At 48.4% G+C, this 16,678-nt stretch overlaps 1 protein-coding gene across 9 annotated transcripts in view; it reads right to left on the bottom strand.

Annotated features, from left to right (window-relative positions):
• SRGAP2 (SLIT-ROBO Rho GTPase activating protein 2) overlaps positions 1–16,678 on the bottom strand; it is a 284,242-nt gene that overhangs the window by 23,823 nt on the left and 243,741 nt on the right. For all 9 annotated transcript variants that reach the window (XM_045049283.1, XM_006942921.5, XM_003999427.6 and 6 more), the window contains exons 14-17: positions 12,304–12,364; positions 6,011–6,088; positions 4,963–5,097; positions 2,827–2,932 (exon numbers count right to left, since the gene is read on the bottom strand). In XM_045049283.1, the coding sequence (XP_044905218.1) occupies positions 2,827–2,932; positions 4,963–5,097; positions 6,011–6,088; positions 12,304–12,364 (380 nt within the window). The remainder of the gene's footprint in view (positions 1–2,826; positions 2,933–4,962; positions 5,098–6,010; positions 6,089–12,303; positions 12,365–16,678) is intronic.

Raw genomic sequence — 16,678 nt, 5'->3', positions numbered from 1 at the left:
ATGCAGAACGACAAAGGAGAGCAGTCCTGAAAGTCTGGGCCGGGGCAGAGTCTCCCTCAGGAGCGACCTGTGTCCACTGTTGCCACATCCGTTGGTACGTGTACGCTTATGACCTGCCATCTTCCCGCAGAGGTGATCTTCTCTGTCACCTGTGTCCTGAATTCCATTTATAATTCTAGGAAACACTACGGTTATTAACGCTGCATCTTTCCCATGAAGCACTCCGAGGACCAAATGCATCTCTTTTGTAACCAGATAAAAAAGCAAAAACCAAAGCGATCATTTGAATTGGTGTAATTCCCATGTTTCCTCCAACAGTGGCCACCACCTCCAGCTCTGCGCGATGCTTGCTCTATGGCTCCCCTGCTCCTGCAAGGTCCCCGCAGGAAGAAGCAGGAAGAACCGGAAGAAGGTGTGGGGAAGAGGATGAGGCCGTTGTGCTTACACAACACAGTCGCCCCGGGATCTGTGTGTGCTCCTCTGCCTCGTTACCCACTACCGTCACACTGCTTGCTCTGGGGGAGCAGACCAGGCTCACTTTGAGGGCAGGTATCCGTCCATGAGGGGAGAGAAGGACTGGTGGCCCCGGGGAGCTGACTAGCTCGAGAGTCATCACGGAGTTTCCGTTTCCGCCAGCCTAGAATGCACCTCACACGAGCACCCTGCGTGAGCCACGAGGGGTTCTGAACTCAGCCAGTTGCGGTGCTGAGTCAGGGCTTGGCCGATGGGAGGAGCAGACAGCGCCACATGGAGGAGGCTGACCCAACAGCTGGGACCTTCTGTCCCTCTGCACTGCCAGCAGCAAGGCTGACGGACAGTGCGGGTACCCCGGCAAGGTCTCCAGCAGCGGGGCTAGCCCAGACACCCTCGAGGGCCAGGCTGACCGTGAACTTACAAGGGAGTCAAAGCTAATGAGATGGTCACTAAATTCGTTTTCCTTTGAAGCAAAGACCAAACAGACCAGGAAGAGAAAGACATTTATGGTAAAAGACGCTAGCCCTGGGGTGCCTGGGTAGCTCATCAGTTGAGCATCTGACTTCGACTCAGGTCATGACCTCACGGTTCACAAGTTCCAGCCCCGCGTCGGGCTCTGTGCTGACAGCTCGGAGCCTGGAGCCTGTTTCAGATTCTGTGTCTCCCTCTCTCTCTGCACCTCCTCTGCTTGCCCTCTGTCTCTCTCTCTCTCAAAAATGAATAAACATTAAAAAAAGTAAAAAACAAACAAATAAATAAATAAAAGATGCTAGCCCCTTGGTCTAATTTTTGTTCTCTTTCTTGATACATTCATGGGTCTGTGTTTCTCCACTAGAGGAAAACACGTAGAGCAAGAGGGATGACAACTGAATTCAGCATCAGTGTTCGAGAGTGCCAAGAGGGCCCGCCTCACCCAGGCAGCTGCCCTCCCTCTACCACGCACCGCTGCCTTGCGGAATACGGGTCCATTACAACCAGATCGAATGGTGCTTTCAAGAGAAGCTGGAAATCCAGATATTTTTAAGTAATCCCCTAATATTTAAATGTTTCAATGTTTTCAAGACACAGCAGACTGAAAGGAAACACATCGGTGGGCCTTATCTGGCCCTCACGTTGCCCATTCATAGCCTTTGCTCTAGGCTGCTGAGGGAGACACCGCAGGGAAAGCAGCCTGAAGACGGAGGCGCCCACGGGGGAAGCACCACACGTCCTTGCTTGTTGCTTCTGCTGCTCCCTGGGGACACAATGCCTGCCCTCGGCAAGGACACACGGCATGGACAGGAAGCAATGCCCCGTCCAAGCTCAGGGTCCCTCTGGCCCTCAGAACTCTTGCCTGGCTACACTCACTCCCTGGGTAACCAGCTAAAACAGCAGTACACGGTGACGGCAGACTCGCGTCTCCACTCGGTTTCTCCCGAGTGTCAGATTCCCGTGTCCCACTGCCCACTTGGAATCTCCGCGTGGAAGCCTAACAGGTACCTCAGGTTAACATGACTGAGTTGGTGCCTTGTCTCGATTCCGTCCGGCACGCCTCGTCTTCCCCAACTCCATGATGGAGTCACTGGTACTCTGTTGCTCCTGCCAAACATTTAGAATTTCTCTCCTTCCTCACACTCCACATCCTCCCCATCAGGAAGTCCTGTCAGTGCTATGCTGTAAACAGACCCCAAACCCAACCCCACCTCCTCACCCTCCCTCGTGACCCCCCATTCTGTCTAAGCCCCCAGTACCCGTGGCCCAGATCTCACAATAACCTCTACCTAGGTCTCCCTGATTTGCGTCACAGCCCTCGATGGCAACTTTTCCACAAAGCTGTTGGCGGGCTTAAAAAAATATAAGGAGACTAGATCTTATCACTCTTCTGCTTAAACCCTCCAGGGGCTTCCCAAAGTCAAACCCATTATTACTATGACTCTCAGGGCCTGACGGCCTTGAACATCCCTGTGGCTCCTTCCTTCACTTCATTTAGGTTCCTGCTCTCACACCGTCTCCTTCCGAGAGACCCTTGCTGACCACCCCTCTGCAGCGGCTCTCCCTCTTTCACCCCTGCCCCCATTCAGACCCCCGCACTCCAGCTCTTAAGTTGGGTTTCTTCATTTTTCTTCTGAGCACTTACTCCTGCCTGACATATCTGTTATCTCTCCGTCTCCTACCCTGGAATGTGAGTTAAATGATATCAGGGCTTTGTCTCTTATTTCGCAATGTATTCTTACAGCCTACAATGGTGCCCAGCACCTTGTAGGTGCTCCATAAATACCCGTTGGGCTGGATGAACTGATATAGCTCTACATGTAAGCTTCCAGGGGCTGAGGCCAAGGCCTGATCCAATTGCTCACTGGGAAGTCTACTCACTGATTGAGGAAGGCAAAGAGGTATCTCATGATAATCAGAGTGGTTTTGGGCAGGACCAGGAGGACTTTCCGGATGTGCAGAGCTCTCTCCTGCAGGCTGTCCATAGCTGAAAGAAGAAAGCCACGTGTCAGCCCTCATTGCAACAGAGATCCCGAGGAGTAACGGTCAGAGGGCCCTTACTTCCAGCAGGTGCTGCACAGACAGCGGCCAGACCAAGACTGCACAGCACTGGTGCTCCACGTAAGGAGTTCCATCCCTGTGGCCCCGTGGGGCTGGACTGCTGCCACAGGGTACATGCTGGGCTCCAGACACCTACTGATTATAGGACTTGAGGAATATGCACCTTGGGCACTGAAGGGGTTGGAGATGGTCCCCAAGCACCTACTACCCTCCAATGAAAACCACAGACAAGGACCGTCCATAAACCTGCTATGACTAATTGCTCAACATCCAGCTTCAGGGGTGTACATGTGGGGAGGGAGACAGGCGGTGCAGGTCCTGTCCGGCTCACTCTACACGCGTCTCACCTCACCCTCTGGACAGGTCTGGCTTATCTTCCCTTCCCTTATCTGCAGTGGGTTGAGCAGAATGTGGCCAGAGGCAAGAGATGGTAGATGCCTGATAAATAGTGAGATCTGGGGAGAAGACCAGAGAAGCTTCCTGACTCTTGGGCTGTGGAAAGATCAATTACAGGTAAGACCCAAGGCTGGCGGCCTCCATCAATGCCAGTCTCCCCACTCCCACAGTGGGCCAGATGGACACTGTCATTTTCTAGGAGTGTCTTTCTGTGAAAAAGAGGTGGAAAGCAGTGGGTTTAGGAGCACATCTCAAGGGGAGAAGTGGGCAGCCAAGGTGTCCTGAACTGTCTTGGTAGCCCCAGTCCACTTAAGATTTTTATCTAAGCCCAGTCCCAGAAAAAGATGTGAGGACAGGAGGGGTGCATATATTTAATCACCCACCCACAGCACTGATTTCCACCAGACTCCCAAAAGTAGTGGGTCAACAAAACAAGAGAGCTTATTGAATGCTCTGGGTCCTCAGAATAGCAGATAGGAACAGTGTTCAGGGCATACACTGAGTCAAACTTGAAATCTGGGGGGGGGGGGGGGGGGCAGAAAGACCCTGGTGCATCTAGGAAGAAGGTTCTTTTCCCCATGTCCAAGGCACTGCCTTCTCCAGCCTCTGGAGCCATCATTCCATTGGGGTCTACTTCCAGGATGAGCTGGTATTAACCTAAGTTTCCATGGAAAACAAAACAGGATAATGAGCTAAACTAAATGGTGGGAACAGCTCTCCAAGCCCCAAATTTGAGAGTAAGAGGCAGAGAACCTGTAAGAAGGACAAAGTAGAGACGATATCCCTTTCTAGGAAAACATCGTATCATTACTTTTAAATGGGCAGAAGGGTTTTATTCCTTAGAAGAACACATATTAACACATCCAGCAGGTAAGCCATGCCATGTTTAAAGCGACAAACAGAAAACATTTCTCCCTTTATATCGTAAAAAGCATGGGCAGTAAATGTCTGAGCTTCCAATAACTGAAAAGGACCATGTCTTACATACTATTAGAAATGTATTTTACTGGGGATGCCAGGGTGGCTCAGTCTGTTAAGTGTCTGACTCTTGATTTTGGCTCAGGTGATGATCTCACAGTTTGTGAAATCGAGCCCTGAGTCAGGTGGGCTGGATGCTGAGAGTGCAGGGCCTGCCTGGGATTCTCTCTCTCCCTTTCTCTCTGCCCCTCCCCGCTCATGCTCTCCTTCTCTCTCTCTCTCAAAATAAATTAAAGAAAAAATTAAAAAAATTAAAATTAAAATTAAAAAAAAAAAAAGAAATGTACTTTACTGAAGAAAGATAAAGCCCGGCAAAGCAAGGAGTTTAAGGTAAATCAGAAAAGAAAAGGCCAGGAGTTCTGACTTGTCTTAGACTCTTCCTGAAAACTCATCCTTCCTCCCTCCCTAGTAGGGGGTGAAGGATTGAGGATGAGGAGGAGACACTTTACTGAGGGAAAGGAAAAAGAGAAACATTATTGAAAAGTTTATGGGGGGAAAGAAGATCCCGTGGAAATTGCTTGTCTATTGCTACGAGGTGTTCTTTCTTGCCCAGAAGCCAGTCTGAGGCCAGGATGTACTTACTGACACAGGCCATCAGGTCATGGAAGATGTCCTTGGGGAAGAGAGGGTGTTCCAGCCCCCGGAAGTAAAGCTTCAGGACGCCAGCAATGGAGTCCATGTCATGGTCATTCTGGTCCCCAGCCAGGGGGTCCTCTCCTGAGGATAAGCAGCCCCCCAAAAAGGAAAGAGAGAGTGAGAGAGGTAAAACCCCACAGGACAAAGCAGAAGTGGTGGGGAAGGGCTGGCTTTCCAAGTCCTCATCAGGGTCCATCAGCTCTGTGCCCGGCATGTTGGCCATGAGTAGGATGGACCAGACACTAGATAAAGCAAAGACTGCTTAGGCTCAGGGGCCCCAAGGCGAGAAGAGGGCACAAGGGTCCATTAGGATAAATTGGCTCATGCCAGACTCGTTCAGGGACATTCCCTCTGGGTTGGGATGGGACACTGCAACAGGCCCTCTCACAAGAATCATGAAGCCAGGCCGGGACTGAGTCCCTGGGGAAGGAAAATGAGGCCAAGGTGGCCAGCCACTCTGACTCGCTCTTACTCCTCCTGGCTCGCAACAAAGGACACCTACTTATGGGAGAACAATCACGCTGGAGCTCCCTATGGAAAATTTCGTATCAGATGTAATTAGATTTAATGATAGGACCAACCTCAAATTGAGACTATATATATCCATTATAGTGACGGAAATTGCCAAAGCTTGCCCATTACCTTAATGGCCCACAAGATAATAAATGGGCTACGATGAACAGGCGCATTAGCCTTGATATTAACTGCCACCAAGGGTTCTGGATAAAGCCGTAAACCGCCCAGATATCATAGTTAACTTCTTGGGTTTCGGCAGATCGTCCACAGGCGAGAGGCACGATGAATGGGCTGAGGAGGGAGCTGGGATGTGTCCTGGCATCTCTCTGCACGTGTTGGGGAAGACTGTCCATGAGATAGCAGGTGCCGGGCTAAAGAGCTGGGTGACCTCTGGGTACCTCCCAGGGGAGACAGGGTGGAGCCAACACCCCAGGGGGCTGGCAGACATTTGGTCTTATCTTCAAGCCTGTTCCCTTACCTCTCTCAAAGGCGTTTTTGATGTCATTCACTTCCACCTGGGATCCCGACACCCGGAAGATTCCTTCATGCTGTAGTCCTGGAAAGACAGGGAAAAGTGGTCAAGGAGAGGAAGAAACAAAGTCACAGCCACAGCTCCAAGCTTGGTTGGATGTCTGTGTCCTCCAGCCAGTGTGCATTTAAGCACCGTGTCTCTATCCTTCAGGTCAAAGGAGAAAGCATGTGCAGGGATGCTGGAGAAGTCCCTGGAATGGGTATATAGGAGGCATAAACAAAGCCAAAGATGTCTACACATGGCTCCATTTCTGATTCTTAGGAAGACCAGGAAGCAGGTTCCTCCCCTGCCTTTGCCTCTCTGTTCCCATCTGCCAAGTGACAAAGTGACCCCTGGCACCTTCTTATCACCCCCCTGCCAGGAATGGGCACTGGGGGTATGGTAGGCAGGCCTTAGACACCGTTGGAGGAGTTTCATAAGGCCGGAGATACAATTCCTGCTTCGGCTGTCCTAACACTGCATGGCTCCTCTAGGGCACAATGATTTGAATATTCAGGAAAGAGAGAGGACAGGAAAAGGCAAGTGATCAGTCAACAGAGCACCGTCAGTACCGTGCTGGCCACTGGTCCTCAACCACAGCTTCGCTCAGAGACAAATGTGCATAGATGTGACAGTGTGATAATGGGCGTGAAAACTGTGTCCTCTTGGGTTTTGTTAGAGTAGAAACAATCACTAAAAATAATAATACTAATGCATGTGCAGGGACTGCTGCTAAAAATGCTTTCCCAGAAATAAATCAACTCATACTCACAACAGCCATTAAGGCAGGGCTCACCAGCAAGCCCATTTTCTGGATGTAGGAAGGGATGTGTGATGACCACCCCCCACCCCCTTAGGTTATGTAGGCGATAAGATCCAGAGTCAGGAGGCCAACCCAGGCCTCTGGTTGCCATTATGTACTCGCTCCTCAACACTAGGCTTGTGGGGCCAACCAGAGGGAAAATGCAGGCAGGGCGGGAACCCATTTGTTAGTCTGAACAAGGATGTGGCTCACAACCCCACACAAGGGGCTGCAAAGGTGGTAAGAGAGGAAGCATGCCTTTACTGCTGGCCCCAGAGGTCAGACCGAACTAGCATCTGTAATCACATGAGGCTTGTCAGCCGTTCTCAGGAGCCCTGTGTCTCCGTCTTGGGCATCTCGTCCAAGTTCCTCCGCAATGGCATGATTGATCAAAAACTCTGACATCTCAGGGAAATCTCAAACAAATTCCTTTTTAAGAAAAAAAGAGTAGAACTGCCACTGTTTCAGGGATACCCTCTCGGTGAAGGGGTGACTGGATTCTGTCGGCTAGACCTTTGAAGGTAAATCACACAGGCCAGGACTATAATCTTGAATCCAATTGAAGCAATATTAAGAAGCAAGCAGGGGGAATTTAATTACCTGGCTTGTAATAGGACTTAAGTTGTTTGCTCCTCTAAGGGAATCTCCAGAATATTCCTCAGAGAATGGCAGACAACGTTAAAACCCCATTAGTATCAATGTAATAGTACCATATTAGTTACCGATGGGATGTAACAGCCAAATAATGGCATTTAAACACAGAATGTAAACAGCAAGTGTTGTGATAGAAACACACACCCTGTGACTTGTCAAAAACACAGTATAGTATAAGGAAATGTCATCTCAGGGCCCAGGCCACTCAGTGTTCTAGGTGAAGCCAAGAATTTGCTGAGAGAGGATCACTTCGGGACTTTTTAGTAGATTGGACCATCAACGAAAAGCCACTGTAGCCCATGGGCCCAGGACATGAAGAAATCAGAGGAGAGCTTACTGGAAGTCAGGCAGCAGGTCTGAAACACATTGAGATCCCCTTCCGTCTGGTTCCCATTTCCCCTTGAGAACCTCTGCTTTAGAAGGATAGCGATATGTTTTTGCTCAGCAGACAGAATCTTCAGAGCATCTAATCTCATGACACTGAAAGTACGAACACTGATAAGTGGTTGGTTTCCAGCCGTAAAGGGGGAAAGCAGTGGGCTTTTTATGACAATGCAGGTAAGGCCTCATAGGACTAACCTGACCCATCTTCGATCTTTCTCTTTTGTTCTTAGAGCGCGCCAGCATGCGGGTATAAAACCACTCAGAGGAGGGTAAGTTACTGCATGGAAGCAGCACACAACCTTCCATTTTGCACCGGATCCAGCTGTTGCCAAGAGGTACTCTCTGTGAGAATTCTTGAAATGGTTGCTACAGTACCGCCTCACGTTACTTGGCCCCCTTGTGCGTAAGTGGGGTTTTCCTACCCTGATTCAGTCTGTCGTTCCCCAAATCCCTCTCCTTTAAGTCTTCCTGGATCACCCTGACCGACTATTTACAGACGAGCCTCAGCTTTCTCATCTATACAATGGGAACTATAACATCTACCTCCTAGGGAACACGAAGCCAGTAAGGATGTACAAACCCCAGCAGATGGTGGGTCACAAACCCTTTTGGGACTGACAAGTGTTACAGATCCTATCTCCACTAAATGCACATGCACAAAAATTTTAACCCTGATTCATGGGGCGTTCAGAAATACCTTGAGTCCCCATGTGGGGGAAAAAGTTCAGTTTAGCCTAACAAATGTTTTTTGAACAACCTCTATGTACTATGGTGTTTTGTTTCTTTCCTTTAAAGCAACAATATGTTTATCTATTTGGTCAGTCCTGGAATACACATAAAATGGCTTCAGAATTGATAGCCCATATCTGACTTCGGTTCAGGTCATGATTTCATGGTTTGTCAGTTTGAGCCCTGCACCGGGTGAGCACGAGCCCCTTTTCTCTCTCTTTCTCTGGCCCTCGTGGGATTCTCACTCTCTCTCTCTCTCTTTCTGCCCCCATCTCACTTGTGCCCTCTCTCAAAAAAAAAAAAATTACCAACAACTGTATAGTATTTGTTTATAGCTCTTGTTGTCTTTAGACTTACAGTATAGTATCAAAATACTGTCGTCAAGTATTTGACGGTTGAGCGTCCGACTTCGACTCAGGTCATGATCTCACAGTTCGTGGGTTTGAGCCCCACATCGGGCTCTGTGCTGACAGCTCGGAGCCTGGGGCCTGCTTCGGATTCTGTGTCTCCCTCTCTTTCTGCCCCTACCCACTCACCCTCTGTCTCCCTCTCTCTCAAAAATGAATAAATGTTAAAAACATTTTTTGAAAAATACTATTTTCTAAAGTTACTTGGATTATTTTCTCCCTCATTCATTTGTTACACACTTAGGTTTCCTCACTACTGTCTGTATTCCACTTGGGGTTTTACCCACATCCTTGTTTTATTTATCTGTTTATTTATCTTTTGAATATGGGAAACACTAATGTAGTTCTGAAAGTCACAATTATACAAGAGCAATATTCAGAGAAAATGTCACTTCCCTCCCATTTCCCACCCCCCATTCTTTTTACCCCTCTTCCCCCTGTATCCTGTAGATAAACAATCAAATATTAGTTTCTGATTCATCCTTCCTGTATTTCTTCTTGACGAAGTGAGAATACGCATGTACATTCTCATATTGTCTTCTTTGTACCAAAAAGGCAGCGTGCTATCGACACTCTTTTGTACTTTGCTTTTTTCGCTTGACAACATATTCTGGAAATCTTTCAGGTCATTTCATGGAGACTGTGCTCATTCCTGCCTAGTATTCAGATACAACGTAGTTGATTCAACCGCTCTTCCGTGTGAGGGTATTTAGGTTGTTTCTAATATTTTTACAAACGAGGCTGCAACCAGTAACCTCGGGCGTATGTATTTTCATTGTTGGAGGTGTATGTTTCAAGGTAAATTCCTACAAGGGCTGCCGGACCAGAAGACAAACGCATATGCAGTCCTGTTGGACACTGACAAATTCCCCTCCAAAAGGGTTGTACCAGTTTGCAATACAGCCAGCAACATGCGAGCACACCTGTTTCCCCAGAGCCGCAGCACAGAAATGTCCCCGCGTGCACTGTGCATGTACAGGGGCAGGGATAGGTACATTTGAGGCCCAATATATGGAACCATCTCCCCCTCAGCTCCTCCACAGCTCACGCTCTGGGCCTGGCCACTGTCCTGTCTTCCCTGGGCGGCCGCCACAGCCTCCTTCTTCCTATGATCTTGTCTCTACATAGCGGCTTTTTAAAGCTCTCTGTTTGGGGTGCCTGGGTGGCTCAGTCGGCTGAGCATCCGATTTTGGCTCAGGTCATGATCTCACGGCTCGTGAGTTTGAGCCTCGCATCAAGCTTGCTGCTGTCCGTGCAGAGCCCGCGTCGGATCTTCTGTCCCCACTCCGTCCCCACCCCCCACCCCTTCCCTGCTTATGCTTTCTCTCTCAAAAGCAAATACGTCTTTAAAAAAAAAAAAAAAAAAAGAACTCTCTCTGTTCAAACTTCTCTAGTAGCTTCCCACCTCACTCGGATTATAACCCAAACACCTCCCTTAGGCAATGAAGTCCTAAGCGTCTGGCCTCTGGCTTCATCTCCTGCCCCCTCCTCTTCCCTCTCTCCGCTCCAGCCACACTGGCCTCCTGCATGCTGGTCCCTGCTGCCAAGGACCTCTGCATTTGATGCGCCCTGTCTCTGACACACTCTTCCCAGATGCCACGTGGCTCACTTCCTCACTTCCTTTCAGGACTCCGTCCAAATGTCACCCTCTTAGGGGAGCTGAAGGCCTTTCTCTGAACAACCCACCCAGAACAGTGTCCCCTCTCCATTCTCCACCTCTTCACCTCGCTTTTCTTCATGACACTCACCATCAGCAGACACCCTGTATGTTACCATGTTTATTTATTAACTGATCAGCCAAGCATCTATTTATCTGTCCTTTAGCAGGATATACGGCTCACGAAAGCAGGAACTTTTCCTTGGCACACAATGAGCAATCTCTCTCTCTCTCTCTCTCTCTTCTCTATTTGTTGGATGACCGAATGGAATGCATGGACGAAGCAGTAAGGATGAGTAAGGATGAGCAGACTCTCATCCTCTTATTGTCCTTTAGACGCAAATAATTTTTCCTCCCCTGAACTCAGTTTGGACTTATCTTTGCCAATTATTTGATCATTAATCATTACTATCTTGTAGAATTTCTTCTACTGCTCCTCTGAATTGCTATAGCTTATCTCCTTTGATTTAGCTTTTCAATTGCTTATTTATTTTCTCCCAACCGCATCATAAAACCAAGTAAAGACAAGAGAAGTGCATTATCCCTGTTTTTGTTTTCCTATTTCACAATGCATGGTGCCCAGCACTGATCAGGTGCTTGATACATATTTGTTCACTGTTGATATACAATGCTGTTACTTCAAGTAAATAGAGACAAGATGAAAAAACTGTAGCTGATTAGAACGGGCTAAGTTGTAAGCAGGCTAAAATAATTACTATTCCAGAAACAAAGGCAAGCAAGGTCCCAGCGTACGGGGAGAGAGGAAGGGAGAGAAACTGGCTACCTCTGCACCCAGACCAGCAATCACCCACATACCTCCTTAGCTGCAAGAAGGTCATTCTGTCCCTTTTCCTCTAACTAGATAAGACAGCTTCTAAAAACAATGTCTGATGTCCAGTTCCTAGAAATCTCCATGGCAGTAGCTCAGGTATCTGTGCTTTCTAAACACTCTTACACTTACAAGCTTGGTTCTCTGGCAATTCATCTCCACCCCTAGATTCTGTGCAACCAGCCTGGGAGCTAGTGCGGGGTGGAGTTTATGAGACCCAGCTCCATCCAAGCAGCAGATAGAGTGATCTGACTTAGGCCAAGAAGGAGCCAGCCCCTGAAGGCTCTCAAAGGTGGGCTACAACTTTAGACTGGCGACTAACTGAGCTCCAGGTGATGTCGTATCCAGCGAGACCACAGAAGAACCAGAACCTGAGTATTATCAGGAATCAGGGCAACATCACAAAAGGAGTTGTTTGCAAAGGAGTCCGATGCAGAAGGTCAGCGTGTCAGGAGATACCGACACGTGCAAAGACGGTGAGTAATGGCGAAACTGTCACCACACCACCCCAGCTGTACTTACTCCTGTCACAGCTGTAATTTAAAACCCGCTCTCCAGCTAGAAGAGGGAGTGTGGTAAGTGGCTGAGGCATTTTGGGTCAAAGCATATGATGTCTTTCTCTCGATGTCTAGGTGGGGCCATTCAAAGGTAGCAAACATTATGCGAACAAGTTAAGATTTTATTCCGTTTCTGAGAAGGTCAGGAGGAAAAGTCGGTCTCTGTTCTTACTCCACAAAGAATTCCTGGAAGCTCTTCCCAGCTTTGCACAAATATGGGCAAGGCTTTAATCCTGCTTACCGTGTCTGCTGATAAACCGGATACAGCTCTCTACCACCAGAGGAATTGCCTGGCTGGAATCCTGAAAAGCCGAAGAGAAACACAGCATTAGAATCTTTAAACAGGCATAGCCCAGAGTCAGAGAAAAATGGGCCAGACTGTGCAGAACTCGTCTCAGCTGGCTCAGTGGCCGGTCCTCAAAGAAGCATCTGGCCTCCTCCAAGCTCCAGAGAGCATACACAACCGCCTACTTGGAATGCCACACGGATGCCTTAAACTCAGCACGTCCTAAATGCAACTGATCGTCTTCCTTCCCAAACCAGCTTCCTACCCTCAGCCATCCAATCAATCGGTCAATACGCTTTGTCAAGTCGGCCTCCTAAGTATCTCTCAAATGCATTCACTTCTCTCCATCTCTACTGCCATCAGCTCAGTCCTTACGTCAGTATCTCAGTTCCCACCCTTGCTGTCCTCCAGACCATGTCATCCTTCCTTAAAATAGTGGCTGGGTGATCTCTGAAAGTGCACACCCCATCCTTCACTTCCTAGGCTAACCTCTTTCTAATTTTTTTAAAATGTTTTTTTTTTATTAAAAAAAATTTTTTTTTAACGTTTATTTACTTTTGAGACAGAGAGAGACAGAGCATGAATGGGGGAGGGTCAGAGAAAGGGAGGCACAGAATCTGAAACAGGCTCCAGGCTCTGAGCTGTCAGCACAGAGCCCGACACGGGGCTCGAACTCATGGACCGCAAGATCATGACCTGAGCTGAGGTCGGCCGCTTAACTGACTGAGCCACCCAGGCGCCCCTAAAATGTTTTTATTTAATTTTGAGAGACAGAGAGACAGAGAAGGAGTTGGCGAGGGGCAGAGAGAGAGAGAGAGAGGGAGGCAAAGAATCTGAAGAAGGCTCCAGGCTCTGAGCTGTCAGCACAGAGCCCCATGCTGGGCTTGAACTCACGGATCGTGAGATCATGACCTGAGCTGGAGTCGGACACTTAACCCACTGAGCCACGCAGGTGCCCCAAGGCTAACCTCTTTCAAAGACTCCTTGTTAGTTTCTTTACATAGCCCTGAGTGTCCAGGGTCCTGCCTTTGCCTCCAACTTCATCTCCTTCTGCTCTCCCTCCAGTGTCTGTCAGCCGCACCAGCCTAACTTTCCATTCTTTAGAGAAGTTCTCTGTCCATGGCTTTGCGCGAACTGCTCCTGCTTCTGGAATGTTCTCCTCACCCTGGGATCCCACCCCTTAGGGTCTCAGTGCAAGTAGCACCTTCTTAGGAATGCTTCTCCAGACTCCCCCGATGAGATCAGGGCCCCTGTCCACAGGGTCTCAGCACCTTGCACTCAGCTCTCACAACTTAACTCACACAGTTAACAGTTGTGTTACACAACTTAACGGTTGTGACTTAACTGTGTGGGTATGAAGATCTCATTTGCATTTGTCACCACCATAGCTCATGCTCCACAGGGCAGATCCAGTCAATTCGTGGATCTCCAGGGCTGGCCATGATGTTCTCACATAGTAGGTGCTCAATTAATATCAGTTGAGGGTATCAACTGATGAACCAATGGGAGCAACAGAAAGGGGGTTTACTTGGCATAAAAGGTAGGAAAGAAAACACCCAACTCTTAGAAATAGTGGAAACTAATTGGTACTAAACTAAGAAGCAGACGTCCCAGATATCAATCTTTGCTCTGCCATTTTGCTATACATCCCTGCCATAATATTTAACTTCTGTGGGCCTCAATTTGATGCCTACAAACTGGGGAGGGAATAGGTGGTGAGAAGAGTAACATTTCCTGTTGGCACATGAACATTAGAGCTTATCATTTACAGAGAATTTATACAGGTGGTGGGTCAGGTCCTAGGTGCTTTAGCAGGACTGGTCCTGATAACGACCCTATGGGGTGTGTATCCTTATCACCATCCTTGTTTGACAAGCGAGGAGCTGAAGGCCAGGCGAGGTGAAATAGCTGCTTACAGTGACTGCCACAGGCAGTAAGTGGCAGGGCAGGGGTCCAAACCCAGGCAGTTTCCTTCTGAGACTGAACGAACATCTCACCGCCACCCAACCTGCATCCCAGGAGCTCGGCAAACGTTGCCAAATATGCGTGCCAAGCATTACTGAAAACCAACAGGGTTTTATAACACAGCTAAACACACAATCATTCAGCTATGGGGAAGAAAGATCAGGCAAAGGGCCCTAAACCTAGCTGAAAAGGGCTATAGAAATTCAGGACAGGGGCGCCTGGCTGGCTCAGTCGGGGGGAGTGTGTGACTCTGGATCTCAGGGTTGTGGGTTTGAGACCCACGTTGGGTGTAGAGATTACATAAAAAAAAAAAAAAATCTTAAAAAAATTTTTTTTAAATGTTTGTTTATTTTTGAGAGAGAGACAGGCAGAGAGAGAGAGAGGGAGACACAGAATCTGAAGCAGGCTCCAGGCTCTGAGCTGTCAGCACAGAGCCCGACGCGGGGCTTGAACTCAGGAACCGCGAGATTATGGCCTGAGCCGAAGTCGGACGCTTAACTGACTGAACTCCCCACGTGCCTCCCCCACAAAAATCTTAAAAATGAAATGAAATGAAATGAAATGAAATGAAATGAAATGAAATGAAATGAAATGAAATGAAATAAAGTAGTTTAGGACAGAGATTGCATCTCAATGGGATGGGTCCTGTGGCTTCTGTTCCTTTCACAGGTTTGCCTACATTCCTGAATTCTCAGCTGGGGCCCTGCGGTTTGGCCACCATTAGGGAAGCGGCCAGATCTCATAAAGAAGTCAGGCTGCGAGAAGAGCTGGCACGGCCTGTAGCTCCCAAGCTTACTGGGAAGGCAGGATGCGGCCGAAGGAAGTCGTGAGTGTGCCAAGGGAGCCCTGGAGTCAGGGAGGGCTCGGGGACCCAAATGCTCATCTTCATAACCCCTGAAGCCCTCTGCTTCCTCCAGCTTTCCAGCGATAGTAGCCAGTGTCTGCCCTCTCGTTGCCAGTCAGCCTGGGGCGCTCTTAGAGGAAGACTCTTGGTCTATACTTCTATACTCTACTGAAGAAAATAGATTCCACTGTAAAAAAACAAAACCTCCAATTTTTGGAAGTTACAAAGAGTGGTAGCAGTGATAATGAAGTTAGCGATATGAGGGTTTGAAAAGTTTTTCTGGCCCTAGATTTAAATTTAAAGACCCAAAGAGAAGTAGGTCGGGAAATTCACAGATTGACTGGCTTCAACAAGTTATGTGGATGCCAAGTTCAGCCTAGACTTGCAGGAAATGGAATATCAATGGTAGTTAAAGGGAAGCATGCAGGGGTGCAGAAAGTAAGACATCAAACCTGCATGTCCATGGTTACTGGGGGTACATCGGAAGCAGCCCAGGGGAACTCTCTGTGGTGGACAGGAGTGGGCCAGAGATGACCTGTCCCCACTGCTCCGGGGGAGCCTAAGACAGTCTAGTGGGAGCAAAAACTGGACAATGTCACGAAGGCCTCCGACGCTCCTACTACCCTCCCCTCTCCTTGTAATGTTTCTGAGCTCTGAGTGAATTCATTCCCCCAGGATGTGCCTGTGTGCTCCTATGGGGCCCCAAAGACCCTCACTTCACCATTGATTTTGCAAACAGCTGACCATGCAGTGTCCATATGTGTCCTTATTCTGTGTCCATCTCTCCCTTTCTTCCTCTCTCCTTCCCTCCTGCAATGTTAGAATCGATGTCCATTTAATTCTTTAGTTCACAATATTTTTGGTGGCATAATCCTAGGGTGGGAAGGGGCCTTTAAAGACAATTGGGCCAAATCTCCATTCAATCAGATCAGGGATCTTTAAACCAAAGGTGGAAGGAGAAAGGTAACAGGCACAATTTGGAAAAGATGGTTAAGCAGGGGTTCCAGGATCAGCAGGAGAAAACAATCAGGAAGGTGGCCAGAGAGCGCCTAAACATGTCATTGTCTGGCATAATTTCTCATGAGCGAGAGAGTTCGGATTTTTGCTGAGTACTGATCTGTTACATTGTTAGATTTCCGTTCTTACCAAGGGAGAAAATACAAGTCGACACAACTGAGTAGATGTGGGTGATGGGAAAGAAAGAGGCATCAAAGATAATATTTGGGGTTTCAGGACTGTGAAGAATGGAGGCCCCCCATCACGGGAAGTAGACAAGTTGGGGAATGTGCTAGAAGTTAGACCATGGTAGGGAGGAGGCGCCACCTCAACTCTCAAGTGGATACCCAGCCAATCAGTTCGAGATTAGATTCAAAGACTCAGAACAATGGACACTCGGGGAAGGAGAGAAAGGTTCGTCCAAGGGAACAAAGCCAACAAGGGAAAGAATACAAAAAGAAGTCAAAACAGGACCAACCCTTGGGATCATGCCTCCATTTAGAGGCAAGGGGAAAGATGGACAAG

The sequence above is a fragment of the Felis catus genome, chromosome F1 (assembly GCF_018350175.1).
Source record: "Felis catus isolate Fca126 chromosome F1, F.catus_Fca126_mat1.0, whole genome shotgun sequence".
Taxonomy (NCBI): domain Eukaryota; kingdom Metazoa; phylum Chordata; class Mammalia; order Carnivora; family Felidae; genus Felis; species Felis catus.
This window is presented reverse-complemented; position numbering and strand designations above follow the sequence as displayed.